This window comes from Gorilla gorilla, chromosome 5, assembly GCF_029281585.2.
Source record: "Gorilla gorilla gorilla isolate KB3781 chromosome 5, NHGRI_mGorGor1-v2.1_pri, whole genome shotgun sequence".
NCBI lineage: Eukaryota > Metazoa > Chordata > Mammalia > Primates > Hominidae > Gorilla > Gorilla gorilla.
Window position 1 is genome coordinate 145622339 of NC_073229.2, and position 18851 is coordinate 145641189.

General features: G+C 40.3%; 1 protein-coding gene and 1 pseudogene across 1 annotated transcript; both read left to right on the plus strand.

Annotated features, from left to right (window-relative positions):
• The first annotated feature begins 873 nt into the window (after positions 1-873).
• Positions 874-15146, plus strand: GJA1 (gap junction protein alpha 1). Its single transcript, XM_004044611.4, has 2 exons — positions 874-1255; positions 12252-15146. The coding sequence occupies exon 2, from the start codon at positions 12268-12270 to the stop codon at positions 13414-13416; it is 1149 nt and encodes a 382-aa protein (XP_004044659.1). The 5' UTR covers positions 874-1255; positions 12252-12267; the 3' UTR covers positions 13417-15146.
• On the plus strand, positions 9020-9096 carry LOC115935050 (uncharacterized; annotated as a pseudogene).
• Positions 15147-18851: the final 3705 nt, after the last annotated feature.

Sequence of the window (18851 nt, forward strand, 5' to 3'; positions counted from 1 at the left end):
CACTGTGTTATGGCATTTGGGAAGCCCTCAGAGGAGCTGCCTGCTCTAAGATTGAGGCCACATGACTCAGGCCATTATAAACCCTAATGCAGAGCCCTGAAGAGGGAGAGCATTTGGAAGGGGATAGGGAAGCACATAAAGATGATATGCTCAGCTTTACTGTCGCTGGGCAGAAAACTCTCTAGTGGGCTTGAGAGGGGGAACTGATTTTAAGGAGGGCTGAATAGTTTGGGAACCTACTTAATGCAACCATAGTCTGTATTTTTAAAATCCTCACATTTCACTACAGATTTGGGTTTTAGTGTCCTGGCATAAATAGGGCCTTAATATAAATTCTTAGTTTTCTGGAGACATGGTAGAGGTCAGATATCAAGATTTCATAGGCAAACAAAACATGCTATATATGTAAAAAATGTATATACACACACAGCCTTTTGCTAAACTGAAAGAAAGTAAAAATTCAAAGCAGTCAAGGGGTTGAAAGATGGATTGGGTATGGACTTTTCTTCATCTATGTCAATTTTTGAAATGTCTCTCTCCCATCTCCACCATTCCCTTTGTTAGTTGTCCTTGCTTACATTTAAAGGAAGGGAATTAGATCATCAAACAGGTCACTCACACCTACCTCTAACTTCACACACCTTGGTCAATGTGAAACAAGCTTGAACTGGTTATATGCTTCCCCACCATTTTTATTTATTGTAAGCTACTTTAAAAATGTTAGACGATGTTGTAATAAAAATATACACCTTTTTCCCCCATTATCCCTGGTCTTCTGGTGAAGCAAGCACTATAATCAATGATTCTTATGTGTGAGGAGCAACTCCAAGTAGAGGCGTTCATGTCCCTAATGCTTTTTTATTTTTCCTCATCAGCAAATTTAAAGTACAACTTTATCCTGATCCCACTGCTGCTCTTTGCCTCTTCTACCCCCAGCCCTTCCACATTTACCAGCCTCCTCCCTACCTCCTCCCAGCCTTTCCCTTTGCCCTCCCCTTTCTTCTAGCCCCTCCTCCCAGTTGAGTCAGTGGCTTGAAACTTTTAAAAGCTCTGTGCTCCAAGTTACAAAAAAGCTTTTACGAGGTATCAGCACTTTTCTTTCATTAGGGGGAAAGCGTGAGGAAAGTACCAAACAGCAGCGGAGTTTTAAACTTTAAATAGACAGGTCTGAGTGCCTGAACTTGCCTTTTCATTTTACTTCATCCTCCAAGGAGTTCAATCACTTGGCGTGACTTCACTACTTTTAAGCAAAAGAGTAAGTTTTTAAAAAATGAGAACACGTTACCTATTAGTTTCTTTTTCTACAAGTAAAACTTTTCTAAAGTTTTAAAATGTTAAATGTAATTTTGAATTATGATACTGTAAATGGATTGATGGATTTGAAAGTGTTTCTATAGTTTTAAAGTTAAAATTTATTGTACCAAATATATATTTTGACTGTTAAAAAAGTTTCTATTAACATTGCAACAGGTGAAAAGGTTCAAACCTTTCCGATTAGAATAAAGGATTAGTTTACTGGATGTTTGGTTTTTCATTTTAGAGTATCATTTTATTTTGTTTTTGTTTTTTTGTAATCAGTAATAGTCTAGGTGCTATCATTTGTTGGGTGGGGGGGGGGCGGTTAGGCGCCTGGGTTGGGGGATTTGACTGACTACATCGGAAAAATCAAAGTGCAAATTTGCTTAGCGTGCTTCCTATAGTATTCTACACTTCATAGAATAAAGTGCTTTTTTCATATGGAAATCTTGATTGATGTTCTATAGCTTTGCAAAGCCAACTTCTTTTGTGACAAAGTGCTTTGTTAAAACATCGTGGTTACTTGACTTCCACGTGGTTCCTTCCTAGAATTTTCCCCATTAAACAAAAAGGTATAAAATTCAAGAGTATTAATATTATGCTTTAAAAATCAACAGTAAATTGTTACTTTGTGTTAGCAACCGCTATGGAAAGATTTGAGACCCTCAGGAGAGACAGCTTTTACTCGACCACGTTGGCAGTTTAGGAGATGAAATCTCTTGAACGGCTGGTGGTTAGTTACAGAGCATTAGAGATCAGACGTTTAAAAGAGTGTATGCCAGGGTGCTTTTCCAAAACCGTCTCCTAAAACGGGAGCTCTTAGAAAGAGCAGGAAAAAAACTTTCTTAAACAGCGCTTTGGGAGCTCCCCCCGCCAACACCCGCCGCCCCGCACCTTCCCTCTGCTCGAACCTGTAACAGAATTCGGAACTCTGGGGCAGTTCTTTGGAGCTGGAGCTCCTAGGGCAAAGATAACGCTAATACGTTGTTTAAAAGGGTTCAATTTTTAAAATACTTTTATTGGTAACACCCATTCTGTTCACCAGAAATGCAGCCATGCATTTTTGTGCCCGGTAAAGATTTTCTGTTCTGTGTAAATCTACAAACTAAAATAATTAGTTTAGATTCTTGACGTGACCCTGCAGTGGAAGTATTTGCACCAGTGAATGCTGAAAAGCAAATAAAAATGAAAGCTTTGCGGAGGCCGTGGGCCGGATGGGCGCGGGGAGCCTCCTGCCATCTTAGCGTCTGCCGGGATCCTTCCCGCGCCTTCGCTGCCCGAACCAGCTCGGTTTTGGGATGTTTCCCCCAAATCCTCACAAGTCAAATCGAGCTCAGGTCCGAGTTCGTCACTGCAAAGGAACCCGGGGTGCGGGGTGGGAGGGATAGGAGGAGAGATGGGCTCGTGCCAAATGGTAGAAGAACAAATGGTTGATTTAATTAAAGTTGTCAATCTAATTTCCCATCCCTCTCACACCAGCCCTTTTTTTTTTTTTTTTCCTCTTAAACTTGCTGAATCCCACTATCTCCGCGTTGTTAAATTGCACTTGCAACTCCCCTGGAAGTTCCTGAAACTTCCCGAGAATGAGGCGGGGCGGCTCAAGGGGAAAGGGCAGGGAGGAGAGACCCTCGGGAAGCTGATGACGCGTCCGGGGCAAGTCAGCCTGTTTCCGAGACGCGCGCCTCACGGTCGTAGCAGCGCTGCGCCCACCCTGCCCCTTTAGTGACCCAGCCAGCCTTTGCTGGGGGTTTCTGATAACGCTCATCGATAAGCTCTCCTTGCTCCCAAAAGGCGTGCTTCTCTTTCTCTCCAGGTACAAAGTAGGGGTGGGAAGGGGAGAGCTACACAATGTTGTAAAAAGAAGCGTGGCTTTATTTGGAAGACGGTTGAATTTCTTTTGCTTCCCCGACCCAGTTAGTAACGACAAGAAAGATACTGAATATCGCCCTCTGAAAATCGGGCGCATTTGAACTCGGTGAAAAGTGTCCCTGTGAGGAAGCCTAATGTTTACTTTTGTGCAAGGATAACTGGAAATTAAAGCGTCTAGTAATGCAGAGATTTCATTAAGCGAGCGCTCCCCTCCCCCCCCCCGCGCCAGGAATGAAATAAGCCAGTTAGACAGAAAACACTTTTGGGAGAAGACTAATTACTTCTGGGTAGGCCGAATTGACTGGAAATTATACCAAGCAAAGGCAGTACATTCCATTCCGTCCTGGCGATGTTGATTCTATATTATTAGAACATTGTTCCCCCAGTGTGGGGGTGCTTTGTACTTCCCAAAGTGAGGGTAGACTGGTTACCTGGGAAAATGCAGTGGTAGTGCTTTGCTCCTACTTTCTTCACTGTTTAAACATGTTCCACATTTTTCTAATGCCTTCTGAGGGTTCTCAACCCAGCCACTGAGTTCCTCACCCTTGGCGACTGTGATACCAACAATGCTGTCACCCTCCTTGGGAAACATGGTTGCAAAGATGCTCCGCAGGAGGCAGATAAAAGGCTGTGCTTTCAGATACTGAAGGTTGCTTTGTTACTTAGATGTTTCCAATTCCTGCATAGAGAAGGAGGGAAAACACGGGGTGCATTCTTTCTTTTCTTTTCTCTACATCCAGGGGTGTAGCTTGGTTTGAGCCTTTATATATGATACCCGCAGGGAAGGGAATGATAGGACAGTCACCAGTGATTAATACCTTCCACTCCGCCTTTCCTGTTGTTCTGACTTATCTTCAGGATTCTCAGTTATTTGAAGAGATGTGTGGGAGCTTATCCGCACACACCAGTTCAACTCTGGAGAGAAAAAGTAATTATCTAGTGTTTATTAATGTAATATTCCGTATGGATAATTCAAGTTTTAAAAAATCTCCAGAGCATCTCTTCCATGGGAGATTAATGTATATATTTTTTAAATTCTTAGCATAATTGCTTAAATCCTCCATCTGAAGTCACCTTTTAACTATGTATGTACAGATTGTCTTTTACCTGTTTTCAAACTGTGGTTAGCTCTTTTTTTTAAATACATCAGTGGCTTATACAATTTCATAAATTTCACATTCCAATTTCCCTATGCTTTTAAAATAATATTTTAAGAAAAATATATGTTTATCGTCAGCTGGGCATGATGGCTCATGCCTGTAATCCTAGCCCTTTGAGAGGCTGAGGTGGGAGGATCGCTTGGGGCCAGGAGTTTAAAACCAGCCTGAGCAACATAGCAAGACCACACCTCTATAAAAAATTTTTTTAAAAAGAAAATGTATGTTTGTCAATCATTTCTTAGTTGCTGTTTTGCTAAAGAAAAGATGAAAAATTTAAAACCAAATGAGCTATATCTAAAGGTCGTCTAAAGAGTAAGAACCAAACTTTACTGAGCTGTTACTAAGGGCATCACATGCATGAGTTATTTATTAAATTCTCATTGAAAAAAATAGACTATCTTAATCAATACACTTGTGAGGGCCCTAAGGGTGTCTTTATATGATTATAAAATAACAAGGCTATTCACTAAAAATAGTCAATTTGGAGGTGGAAGTAAGAGTAGGGGCAGAGGAAACGCCAAGGACTGATAGAAATATATTAAGTTACATCACAATTGAAGAACATGGCTTTTAGCCTCAGCTTCTGACTTGGGATTTTCTCTCTGGTAGCCCTAAATTGATCTTGAGAAACTTGTTTTGGGGGAGAATTGAGTAGTAGCTGTTGAACTAGGGAGAGGATTGTCTTTTATGGGATGCACCATCCTCTCTTTGGTTGGGGTTCCTCACACCTCAATCCCCATCTCATCTCATTAAGTGGATGCTAATGTAAGTTCAGTGATGAGGAGGGGTAAGAGCTGGGGAAGGAAGGCTTGTTGGTGTTTTTATGTTGTCCTCCCCTCTGCCCCCAAAATAAGCAGTTCACAACATCAAATACCTACACAAATGTGCAATTCTTTATAAATAGATTTTTACATACAGTAAGTTTGATACACTATAGTTAGGCCATCTAGGTATAAATAAGGAGGTAAAGGTTGGGTATTAAACTGATGAACTGGGAATCTTTTCCATGGTACTTGATTCTAATCACTTTAGTGCCTGCATAGACTCAGAATGTAAAGATGTTACATTAACCAGGGTTAATATCAACTGCTGCTCTTCCTCTTCAGAGCCCTAGCCTTCCCCGATATTTATCATTCTTGAAATAAACACGATTTTAAACAGGCTATTTCTTCTTGTAATAGTGTCCTTGGCTACAATAAAATTGTGTGGTGCAATCGGAGTTAGAACATCATAGAACTAGGGGACAACCACACAGTTGTGTTTTTTCTTTTTTTTTTTTGTTTTTTGTTTTAAATCTTAACCTGCAACAACCTAACAGTGAACTGAATGTACAAGCATGATACCTGATGCAGTTCTACAAGAATCCTAACCCTCATTAGGATCTCATTTAACAAATTCAGGAAGCTCTTTGTTAAAAAGCCTTTTTTCTTTTTTCTTTTTTTTTTTAAGCCTGTCAAATTTAGCAGTGGGGGTTGTAAAGAGCCTTTTTTCTTAATTTAGCTCTTTTGCCTGCTCAGGAATCATTTGAAGCATGTTGTTTCAACAAACGGTTCTCTGTTTCAGCAATTGTCACTTGAAAATTTAACAGTATGAGAATGAGATGATGACAATACTTTTTTACTGTGAAGTTTCCTTTTTAATTAATTTGAAACTTTAGAAATTTGAGATATAACTACAATTAAGAGAATCCCAAAGAGACAGAAAAAAAAAACAAAAACTTTTTTTTTTTTGCACAGTATCTTTCTATTTTTTGTGGAAGCCCCATTTAATTCATTTAACATGTAGCTATACCCCAATTAATTAATTCTTTTCTTTTCTTTTCTTTTCTTTTTTGAGACGGAGTTTCACTCTGTCATCCAGGTTGGAGTGCGGTGGTGTGATCTCTGCTCACTGCAGCCTCCGCCTCCCGGGTTCAAGCAATTCTCCTGCCTCAGCCTCCAGAGTAGCTGGGATTACAGGCACCCGCCACCACGCCTGGCTACTTTTTTGTTTTTTTTATTTATTTATTTATTTATTTATTTATTGTCGTTTTTTTCTTTGAGACGGAGTCTCGCTCTGTCGCCCAGGCTGGAGTGCAGTGGCGCGATCCCGGCTCACTGCAAGCTCCGCCTCCCGGGTTCACGCCATTCTCCTGCCTCAGCCTCCCGAGTAGCTGGGACTACAGGCGCCCGCCACCAAGCCCGGCTAATTTTTTTGTATTTTTTTTATTTTTAGTAGAGACGGGGTTTCACCGTGTTAGCCAGGATGGTCTCTATCTCCTAACCTCGTGATCCGCCCGCCTCGGCCTCCCAAAGTGCTGGGACTACAGGCTTGAGCCACCGCACCCGGTCTACTTTTTTGTGTTTTTAGTAGAGATGGGATTTCACTATGTTGGCCAGGCTGATCTCAAACTCTTGACCTCAGATGATCCTCCCACCTCGGCCTCCCAAAGTGCTGGAATTACAGGTGTGAGCCACATCTCTTACTCTTTTAAGCACTGGGGATACAGCAGTGAACAAAGCAAACTCCCTCGTATTGTTCACATTCCAGTTAAGTAAGGCAAATAATAAATCCTTCTCATGGAAGGAGGTACATAGTAATCAGGCAAATATTTACTATATCAAGTAGAGAGGAAGTCTATTAAAGTAATAATTTTTTAAAAACTAGGGCAAAGGGAATAGGAAATGACAGGACTGGGGAAAGGATGTTGCTATTTCATATTTGGTGGTCAGGAAAGTTGGCTGATGAGGTGAGACCTGCAACAAGTGAGGATGTGAGCTGCGTGGATGGAGCAGAGCTCATCAAACCAAGCTGATTGTTGGTTTGTTTTCTCAAGATTGACTGATTACTCGGAGTATAGGTTGGCAAGTAGGGTGACCAGGCTAATGACATGAAACCTAGCAAACTGATGATGGCTGAGATCAAGCTAAGGGTGGCTGTTTTAAGTGTGGAGGAATAGACAACTGAGTTCACTCAATGACATTTACTGGAGGGGCAGAGGTTATTATAAAAGTGAAAGAAAACATTACAAGGGTTTGCATTTGAGTTTTTGGGCATGAATATTTTTGGGTGTTAGTACGTTAGACACACACATGATTTCCCTTTCCTCCCAAGAAATCCATTAAATGATTTTATCGGGAACTTCCATAGACATTTCCTTATGTAGGTTTAGACTCTGATTTTATTCTTTCAGATATTAAAGACCTTCACCTTCTCTTTTCTTTCAACCATAAAAAGATGCTGGATATCAAATTTCACTTTAGTTTTCAATAATCCTATTTACCTTTATTTAAGTCTCCATTCTCAACTCATTACATTTGTCTCTTCTTGAGAAAAATATTTAAAGTCGATAGTAAAATAGTTAATTCTAATAACTATTAGTATATTAATGGCATGGAAAGACTTGACTGCAACTTCGGCACATGCTCTAGCAAAAGGCATAGTCAAATGTAATTTAAAATCAAAGCTTTATTTTTAAGAGATCTCATTTGAATTAAAGCGTTTAAGTTCTTCTGCTCTCAGGGAGCTGCAGATGGAGATGTAAGGAGTGACAAGGGGCTGTGGAGCCAAGGCTGACCTCAATGCCGGGTGCCCAGAGAGCTGCTGCTCCTGGTACTCAGCCCCTTGGATTTTTTAGATTGTTCCTTCTACTTTCCTGACATTTCTCCCACTCCTAAATATTTTGAACAAGAAAGGGCCAGAAATGTCAAGAATAGTAACAAACACCAAAAAAACCTTACTTCCTAGGCCCCACCTCCAGAAATTCAGATTCATTCAGACTGGTGAAGACCAGGAATGTATGTTTTTAACAAATGCTGCCAAGTGACTGTGATGCAGTTCAGGAAAGGGGCCAGAGGGGCCTCAGGCTGGTCACACTTAGTGCCTGTAGCTTTGGGCATCCATCCAGTCTAGGGAGCCATGAAGAGCAATGGAAATGTAATCTAACATGGTGCATAGATGGCAAAAAGCGTGGTCCAGCTGCTAAGACTCTACTCTTAACAAGAACTTTGCACAACTCCTCTTAGACAGAACTTGGTCTACATATAAAGCACCAACTCAGTATCCTAGAGGTGAAGGCATGAATATATGTGATATGTCCAGCTGCGTTGGTCTTCTCACGTATCAAATAAGAAATATACCTGTTTCACCCTGGTGAATAAAAGTGCGGTTTATAGTCTGTAGATCAATGCCGGGGATTCTGTAAACATATAATTATGCCCTTTTATTATAAGAGGATATTGACTTACCATACAAGACTTGGAAAAATGAAGATATTAAACCAGTTTGGGAAGGTGCAGCAGGGAGGAACAACCAGTTGCCAAAATTTGATTCATGGCAAAGTGAGCAACTACCAAAAAAAAGGGAACAATTTTTGTTACCTGTTTTTGGGCAGCTGTCACATTAAACATTATTTGATGGTATCTATGATAGTGGTGATCGACAGGTAGCTACATGTTACAGGATACTCGGTGTCCAATTCGATAATTCATATCTTATTAAGATGAAAGAGTATAACTCATTAATGCAAATGACAACTGCATGGGTGCTTAAAGAAAAGACAACTTTGCAATTAAGTTACTAGAGTATTAAAAAAGAACTAATGAAGAGCTGTCTGATGACTTAGTTCACATACTATGGAACTGTGGAGTGTTTTTGTAGAATCTCAAAATTATATGAAAGTCATGTATCATGAATTTTTTTATAGAATGTAAATAAAGACTATACTTTCAGGGATCATTTCTATAGTTTGTTACTAGAATGTAAATAAACTTAGTGATGAATTACTATAAGCATCTACACAATCATATTTTACTTTGAGTAATGATGAAATCCTAGCTAAAATAACTTCTGTTGTGCCTGGTCATATTTCTAGATATGATAGGTTTGTCTTCAGCTCAATCGTTGCATGAATGTGATGAGATGTATGCAAACAGTTTATCTTTTTATACTTGATTGTTTTTGTTATTTTTTCCCCTAGCAATTGAAATATGTGAGCAAAAGCAGATGACACTGGCAAAATACTGTAATTTTTTACAAACAGAATTAGGGCCAATTTTACACATCATCACATAGAAACTGTCTATTGATATAGCTCCAAAGATTCTGTTTGTCTGACCTTCATGGACTATACTTCTTCATTTCCAGTCTAGTATTTTCTGCTAAATTGTAGGGTTTTTTTTCTTTCACATTCTCTCACCATCAAACTGTCCATCACGGCTAAATTACTCCCTCACTTCAAGCCTTTCCTTGGCTATTCAACTGTCTTTGTCAGCCTTTCAAGCCTTTGTTCTTATTTGACTGCTGTTTTAAATTGATGCTGTTTTCATACATCAATTTCACTTTCTAACTTGTCACTTCAGAATCTAAAATGACCCTTCCTAAGTAAAAGGGAAGCTCCCTTTTTTATGACCATTGGGGGAGTGTTATTTCTGTGGCCTTCACACCCACCTCCCACTCTTATTCAGCATTCTTTGGCACCAGTCCCTGGGCTGTCATCAAATGTACCCGTGATACCGCGGTACCATCTAGCTGGTGCATAGTTTAGCTTTATGGCTCAGCCATCGCTTCTTTGTTCGGTCCAGGAAATCCCAGGTCAGGTGCCCATTTCATTTTTTCTTGTTCTCTATGGCCGGGAGACGCAGTCATTAGACAGAAATGTAATGTTGCTTACTGAGGAAGAAGACTCCCCTGGATTTCATTTACTTCCTACAAGGAGATACAGCTCAATAGTTCAACACCAGAAGAGAAACTCCTTTATATTCAGATAGTGAACGTATTTCTAAGAAGCCTAAATAATCCTACCTTTAGATACTCTATTTAGAATTCATTACTACGCTCCTGCAAAGTCTTAGCTTTGCTTGTTTTTAATTATTAAACAATCTTTGACTAATTTGTCCTTTTCTAAAGCCTCCAATTACTACTATCTGCTGAAAATTAGCCTATATTCCCTATGCCTGCCACATCATGTTACTCACTTCTTCCCAACTTTCAGCCCTGGCTAAGGTTGTATATATCAAAGCCTGGAAACATTTCTAGCTTTAGTGCAGCCTTACTGTACTTTTAAAACCAGTGTGAGGCATTGAAAAGACTTGCCTGGGGATTGTGAATCTTCTTCTGGCTCTGTCTATAGCTAAATATTTCATATACCCTGAGAACCTCTGAGAACCTCAATTTTTATCAGCTAAATGGATAATTGGCAATTAGAAGCATAAATTGAACTAGACAACTTTGGGGATTCTTGTTGGTTTCTACTGACTTACATCTTTTTATTGAGATGGAGTATCTCTTTGTCACCCAGGCTGGAGTGCAGTGGCATGATCTCTGCAAGCTCCGCCTCCCGGGTTCAAGCGATTCTCTTGCCTTAGCCTCCCGAGTAGCTGGGACTACAGGCTCCCACCACCATGCCTGGCTAATTTCTTGTATTTTTTGTAGAGACGGGGTTTCACCATGTTAGCCAGGATGGTCTGAATCTCCTGACCTCATGATCCACCCGCCTCCCAAAGTGCTTATAGGCGTGAGTGCATTATAGGCGTGAGCCACCACACCTGGCCAGATCTTTTTCTTATCCTCAGTAATGGAGAAGTCATAGAATTTAGATAGCTAGATATTGATAAGAAGTTAAATGGGATGTATAGCCTGAGGGTCCAAAGCCCAGTAAGGGAACTTTAAAGTATATAACAATGAAAAGATGAAAACCAATCTTTTCTGGCTGGAGAAAACACCCTGAAGTAGGTTTTGTTTGTTTGTTTTTTAATAAGGCTGTAAGTAGTATTGAGACAAAATGAACTTTTTACTTGAAGTGTGATGTGTATTTAGTCTTTGTTTTTCAAAGTAGGTTTCTACATACAATGACACATTGTAGCAAAAGAGTATATTTCCATACAGCCTACTTTTTCTCTGGACAGAAGGCTGACTTCTGAGCTACATAAGTCACTGCTTAAGAAAAAAATAGTCACCATTTCTTGGGAGGCTAAGGCAGGAGGATTGCTTGAGCCCAGGAGCCTGGGCAGCATAGTGAAATCCTGTCTCTAAAAAAAGAAACAGAAAAGTGTAAATGACAATAATATAGGGTATGCACAAATTACACTTGATATACCATTGAAAAATCTTCCAGAGGCCAGGCGTGCTGGCTCACACCTGTAATCCCAGCACTTTGGGAGGCTGAGGCAGGTGGATCACCTGAGGTCAGGAGTTCGAGGCCAGCCTGAGCAACATGGAGAAACCTCATCTCTACCAAAAATACAAAATTAGCCAGGCATGATGGCACATGCCTGTAATCCCAGCTACTTAGGAGGCTGAGGCAGGAGAATCGCTGGAACCTAAGAGGCGGAAGTTGTGGTGAGCTGAGATTGTGCCATTGCACTCCAGCCTGGGCAACAAGAGGGAAACTCCATCTTAAAAAAAAAAAAAATCTTTCAGAGTGAAATTAGTAATAAAATGATATATAATAGCATTAAAGTTTTGGAAAGAAGGTTATGGATGTGTGTTTATAGGTATTCTTACCTGGATTCTTGATACCTATGCTTTGAATAACACACATCAGGATTTTGCTAAGCAAACACAGACCTACCAGGCAAAAACTGTCCTCATTTATCAGACAAATAAAAGGAGCAGAGGCTTAGCACAGGTGGCTTCTCAAGTCACACAGCAAGGCAGTGGTTGAGCAAGCAATACACCTTCCCAGGTTAAAGACTGCAACTCATCATCTGTTGCTTCTAAGACTTACTTTGTCTCAACAAACAAAACAAAACAAAACAAAACACTTGTTAGATCTTTTCTTCGTTGGCAAAAATGGGACAGGAAGAGTTTGCACTTGGTTTTTTGTGAAAGAATGTTAGAAATACGTGAAACCATTGGTAGTATTTTGACTATCACCTGAAAGGTACTAAATGTTAAACTAGTAATTTGCAATCTGTGATCCTTGAATTGTCTCTTTGTTTCTTTCAGGTGGTGCCCAGGCAACATGGGTGACTGGAGCGCCTTAGGCAAACTCCTTGACAAAGTTCAAGCCTACTCAACTGCTGGAGGGAAGGTGTGGCTGTCAGTACTTTTCATTTTCCGAATCCTGCTGCTGGGGACAGCGGTTGAGTCAGCCTGGGGAGATGAGCAGTCTGCCTTTCGTTGTAACACTCAGCAACCTGGTTGTGAAAACGTCTGCTATGACAAGTCTTTCCCAATCTCTCATGTGCGCTTCTGGGTCCTGCAGATCATATTTGTGTCTGTACCCACACTCTTGTACCTGGCTCATGTGTTCTATGTGATGCGAAAGGAAGAGAAACTGAACAAGAAAGAGGAAGAACTCAAGGTTGCCCAAACTGATGGTGTCAATGTAGACATGCACTTGAAGCAGATTGAGATAAAGAAGTTCAAGTACGGTATTGAAGAGCATGGTAAGGTGAAAATGCGAGGGGGGTTGCTGCGAACCTACATCATCAGTATCCTCTTCAAGTCTATCTTTGAGGTGGCCTTCTTGCTGATCCAGTGGTACATCTATGGATTCAGCTTGAGTGCTGTTTACACTTGCAAAAGAGATCCCTGCCCACATCAGGTGGACTGTTTCCTCTCTCGCCCCACGGAGAAAACCATCTTCATCATCTTCATGCTGGTGGTGTCCTTGGTGTCCCTGGCCTTGAATATCATTGAACTCTTCTATGTTTTCTTCAAGGGCGTTAAGGATCGGGTTAAGGGAAAGAGCGACCCTTACCATGCGACCAGTGGCACGCTGAGCCCTGCCAAAGACTGTGGGTCTCAAAAATATGCTTATTTCAATGGCTGCTCCTCACCAACCGCTCCCCTCTCACCTATGTCTCCTCCTGGGTACAAGCTGGTTACTGGCGACAGAAACAATTCTTCTTGCCGCAATTACAACAAGCAAGCAAGTGAGCAAAACTGGGCTAATTACAGTGCAGAACAAAATAGAATGGGGCAGGCGGGAAGCACCATCTCTAACTCCCATGCACAGCCTTTTGATTTCCCCGATGATAACCAGAATTCTAAAAAACTAGCTGCTGGACATGAATTACAGCCACTAGCCATTGTGGACCAGCGACCTTCAAGCAGAGCCAGCAGTCGTGCCAGCAGCAGACCTCGGCCTGATGACCTGGAGATCTAGATACAGGCTTGAAAGCATCAAGATTCCACTCAATTGTGGAGAAGAAAAAAGGTGCTGTAGAAAGTGCACCAGGTGTTAATTTTGATCCGGTGGAGGTGGTACTCAACAGCCTTATTCATGAGGCTTAGAAAACACAAAGACATTAGAATACCTAGGTTCACTGGGGGTGTATGGGGTAGATGGGTGGAGAGGGAGGGGATAAGAGAGGTGCATGTTGGTATTTAAAGTAGTGGATTCAAAGAACTTAGATTATAAATAAGAGTTCCATTAGGTGATACATAGATAAGGGCTTTTTCTCCCCGCAAACACCCCTAAGAATGGTTCTGTGTATGTGAATGAGTGGGTGGTAATTGTGGCTAAATATTTTTGTTTTACCAAGAAACTGAAATAATTGTGGCCAGGAATAAATACTTCCTGAACATCTTAGGTCTTTTCAACAAGAAAAAGACAGAGGATTGTCCTTAAGTCCCTGCTAAAACATTCCATTGTTAAAATTTGCACTTTGAAGGTAAGCTTTCTAGGCCTGACCCTCCAGGTGTCAATGGACTTGTGCTACTATATTTTTTTATTCTTGGTATCAGTTTAAAATTCAGACAAGGCCCACAGAATAAGATTTTCCATGCATTTGCAAATACGTATATTCTTTTTCCATCCACTTGCACAATATCATTACCATCACTTTTTCATCATTCCTCAGCTACTACTCACATTCATTTAACGGTTTCTGTAAACATTTTTAAGACAGTTGGGATGTCACTTAACATTTTTCTTTTTTTGAGCTAAAGTCAGGGAATCAAGCCATGCTTAATATTTAACAATCACTTGTATGTGTGTGGAAGAGTTTGTTTTGTTTGTCATGTATTGGTACAAGCAGATACAGTATAAACTCACAAACACGGATTTGAAAATAATGCACATACGGTGTTCAAATTTGAACCTTTCTCATGGATTTTTGTGGTGTGGGCCAATATGGTGTTTACATTATATAATTCCTGCTGTGGCAAGTAAAGCACACTTTTTTTTTCTCCTAAAATGTTTTTCCCCGTGTATCCTATTATGGATACTGGTTTTGTTAATTATGATTCTTTATTTTCTCTCCTTTTTTTAGGATATAGCAGTAATGCTATTACTGAAATGAATTTCCTTTTTATGAAATGTAATCATTGATGCTTGAATGATAGAATTTTAGTACTGTAAACAGGCTTTAGTCATTAATGTGAGAGACTTAGAAAAAATGCTTAGAGTGGACTATTAAATGTGCCTAAATGAATTTTGCAGTAACTGGTATTCTTGGGTTTTCCTACTTAATACACAGTAATTCAGAACTTGTATTCTATTATGAGTTTAACAGTCTTTTGGAGTGACCAGCAACTTTGATGTTTGCACTAAGGTTTTATTTGGAATGCAAGAGAGGTTGAAAGAGGATTCAGTAGTACACATACAACTAATTTATTTGAACTATATGTTGAAGACATCTACCAGTTTCTCCAAATGCCTTTTTAAAAACTCATCACAGAAGATTGGTGAAAATGCTGAGTATGACACTTTTCTTCTTGCATGCATGTCAGCTACATAAACAGTTTTGTACAATGAAAATTACTAATTTGTTTGACATTCCATGTTAAACTACGGTCATGTTCAGCTTCATTGCATGTAATGTAGACCTAGTCCATCAGATCATGTGTTCTGGAGAGTGTTCTTTATTCAATAAAGTTTTAATTTAGTATAAACATAGCCTCTATATTCCATGTGATTTGTTTCCCCTGCCGAGATGGAGTCTTGCTCTGTCACCCAGGCTGGAGTGCAGTGGTGCGATCTCGTCTCACTGCAACCCTTGCCTCCCGGGTTCAAGCAATTCTCCTGCCTCACTCTCCCGAATAGCTGGGATTACAGGCACCGCCACCGCACCTGGCTAATTTTTGTATTTTTAGTAGAGATGGGGTTTCACCATGTTGGCCAGGCTGGTCTGGAACTCCTGACCTCGTGATCCGCCCACCTCAGCCTCCCAAAGTGTTGGGATTACACGGGTGAGCCACCGCACCTGGCCTATATTTAAAACTCATTGACGGCATCTATTTGAGATTATTTAAACACATTTCTATTGGTTATCAGAACTTCAGCAAATAACAGTCATGTTTTCAGGGACAATATTTATCATTAGCTCTGTTCAATGCAACATAAATTGTAAACATTTTTGGATATTTATTGAACCAAAAGGAAGATAAAGCATTGAATTTGAAATATATCTTTAATGGGATGTGTGATAGAGTTTGAAATAAGGAAATATTGAGCCTGTAATCCCAGCACTTTGGGAGGCCGAGGTGGGTGGATCACCAGATGTTGGGAGTTCCAGACCAGCCTGACCAACATGGAGAAACCCTGTCTCTACCAAAAATACAAAATTAGCTGGGCATAGTGGCATATGCCTGTAATCCCAGCCACTCGGGAGGCGGAGGTTGCAGTTAGCCGAGATCGCCCCATTTCACTCCAGCATGGGCAACAAGAGCGAAACTCCATCTAAAGAAAAAAAAAGGAAATACTGAGTAATTTAGTAGGTCAGACATGACACGAGTAAGCACAAAATCTTAATGATGATGAAATTTTAAAGCTGGAAAGCCTCCTGGAGAAACAAGAATAATAATGGGGTCAGTTTGAGTATAGTTACATGAAGCAGCAAAAGAATAAAATTCATCTTAATTTCGGTACACAATATTGTAAAAATACAGAAAACAAGGTTTAAAAAATTCAAGATACCCAAGAAAAACAACCATTCAAAGGGAGTAGAACAATTCTGGGCAATTGATAATATTGTTGTAGTTTTAAATATAAAATATTGACACTTTAAGTCGCACTTCAAGGATGTTTTCTGTTATAACTTATTAAAATTATTTACATTAACATCTATTATCCACCACAAAGCAAACTGGTGAGTTACTGGAGCAGAAAATATCAGTAATTTAGAAGTAATCTACGCCGGGCACAGTGGCTCAGGCCTGTAATCCCAGCACTTTGGGAGGCCGAGGCGGGTGGATCACGAGGTCAGGAGATCGAGACCATCCTGGCTAACACCGTGAAACCCTGTCTCTACTAAAAATACAAAAAAAAATTAGCCAGGCGTGGTGGCGCATGCCTGTTGCCCCAGCTACTTGGGAGGCTGAGGCAGGAGAATGGCGTGAAACCAGGAGGCGGAGCTTGCAGTGAGCCGAGATCGCGCCACTGCACTCCGGCCTGGGCGACAGAGCGAGACTCCGTCTCAAAAAAAAAAAAAAGGTGCTTAGTTCAGTTCAGTTGCTCCTTTATAATTTGTTTTTGGATGAAAAAAGATTGTGTCATTTGTTTAAAGTCAGAGGATTATCTAAAAGCCAGTTTCCCTGTCAATTTGATATAATTGGTAGTGTGAATACTTCTTCAAGTACTATTACTTGAGTGGTTGAGAATTATATGGAAGAGGCAAATGCTCTGCACTCACCTCCCACTATGTGTCTGTGCATGTTTGCATTTAATATGGGGAATAGACATGATTTGAGTGTATGTGTGTATTTATATAGGGTAAGATGTGGATGGACAAATGATAAGACAAGTGGTAGGGCAGAAGTATAAAATAAATTTCTGATGCATGTGTATGGAGGAGGGAAAGCAAGTTCATCTTTCAGAAATAGTCATACAGGTCATCCTAAACATTTCCCAACTTTAAGACTTTACCATTTTAAAATATTTTATGTACATCTCATATATATATCTATATTATACATATCATATATGTACACAGCTTAAGGAACTACAATCTACAATGAAGAGTTAGGTATCTCACCTCTTTCTATACCTCAACATACACACCAGAAAAGTCCTAATTCTCAGCAGAAATCACTGTTAAAAATTTTAGACATCAACTAAGTACCGGGCACTTTGTTAAGTAGTGGGGATTCATAGAATGACCACAGCTTTCGCTCCCATGAAGCTTATAATGTGAATTCTTCCAGTTTTATTTTTTATTTTTTTGAGATGGAGTTTCACTCTTGTTGCTAAGGCTGGAGTGCAATGGCGCAATCTTGTCTCACCGCAACCTCCACCTCCTGGGTTCAAGTGATTCTCCTGCCTCAGCCTCCCAAGTAGCTGGGATTACAGGTGCCCGCCACCACACCCGGCTAATTTTGTATTTTTAGTAGAGACAGAGTTTCTCCATGTTGGTCAGGCTGGTCTCGAACTCGGCATCACAGGTGACCCGCCCGCCTCGGCCTCCCAAAATGCTAGGATTACAGGTGTAAGCCGCCATGCCCAACAAATTCTTCCAGTTTTAAAAAAATTTTCCTTTTTTCATCTTATCTTAATTGGCTGCCTGCCTGGTTTTACCTACTAAAAAGTAAATTGAACTGTGTTTAAAAAGTATTAGAAAGGTATGCTGCAAATATTTATTTGACACTCAGTTTTTGCATAAAATTTTAAGTTTAAAAAATTTGAGCTGGGTGTGTTGACTCATGCCTGTCATCCCAGCAACTTTGGGAGGCTGAGGCAGGTAGATAACTTGAGGTCTGGAGTTCGAGACCATCCTGGCCAACATAGTAAAACCCCATCTCTACTAAAAATACAAAAATTAGCCTGGCGTGGTGGCACACACCTGTGATCCCAGCTACTCAGGAGGCTGAGACATGAGAATCACTTAAACCCTGGAGGCAGATGTTGCAGTGAGCTGAGAACACACCACTGCACTCCAGCCTGGGTGACAGAGTGAGACTCAGTCTCAAAAAAAAAAAAAAAAGAAAAAAGAAACTTCCAGGCCAAGAGCTGGTTTTTTACTTTATTTTATGAAAACGGCTGAACCTCTCAATTTGCCTAGGGTGCTAGTTCCCTGCCCACACATGGCCTCTTCTAAAAATTCCAAACTTCGGATTCCAACATGCCAAAACATCTGTGCTTTGTACTTGGAGGGAGAGCAAAATAATGAAGTTTGGGGACTTATTAAAGTCTGAAAGTGAGTTCTTTTTATAAACAGCACACCAACAGTGTAGAAAAATGTTTCTAATCTTTACCGGCTCCAAGATTCTGTTTTTACTTTTTCTTGGTTGGGCAAATATAGCTTAGCCCTTGGCATGTCAGAATTGGCAGCTGGCAATTTTCAGAACTGAAGAGGAGACGTGGAAGAAATACCACAGAAACACTGCTTCAAGAAGACCAGAAAAAAGAAGACTATTGTGTAGAGAAGAAAGCTAATTTCTTTTAACATTAAGGAAGGAAATTATGCATTAGTTTCCTGGTCTTCAAAAGTGTTGAAATTTTAATTTGGATTATTTCTTCTGGTCTCCGGATGTTTCCTTGCAATAACTAAATGCTTATTTGGGTTATGACGTGTAGTGTAATTTCAATGCCCACACACTTTCCTGTTGAATATAAAAACAGTCTCATGAGGCACCCACTTTAGAAGGTAAACCCTATGCCCA

What these genes read in the sequence shown, in the direction of transcription:
- GJA1 (XM_004044611.4), top strand. Translation starts at nt 12,268, where the DNA reads ATGGGTGACTGGAGCGCCTTAGGCAAACTCCTTGACAAAGTTCAAGCC.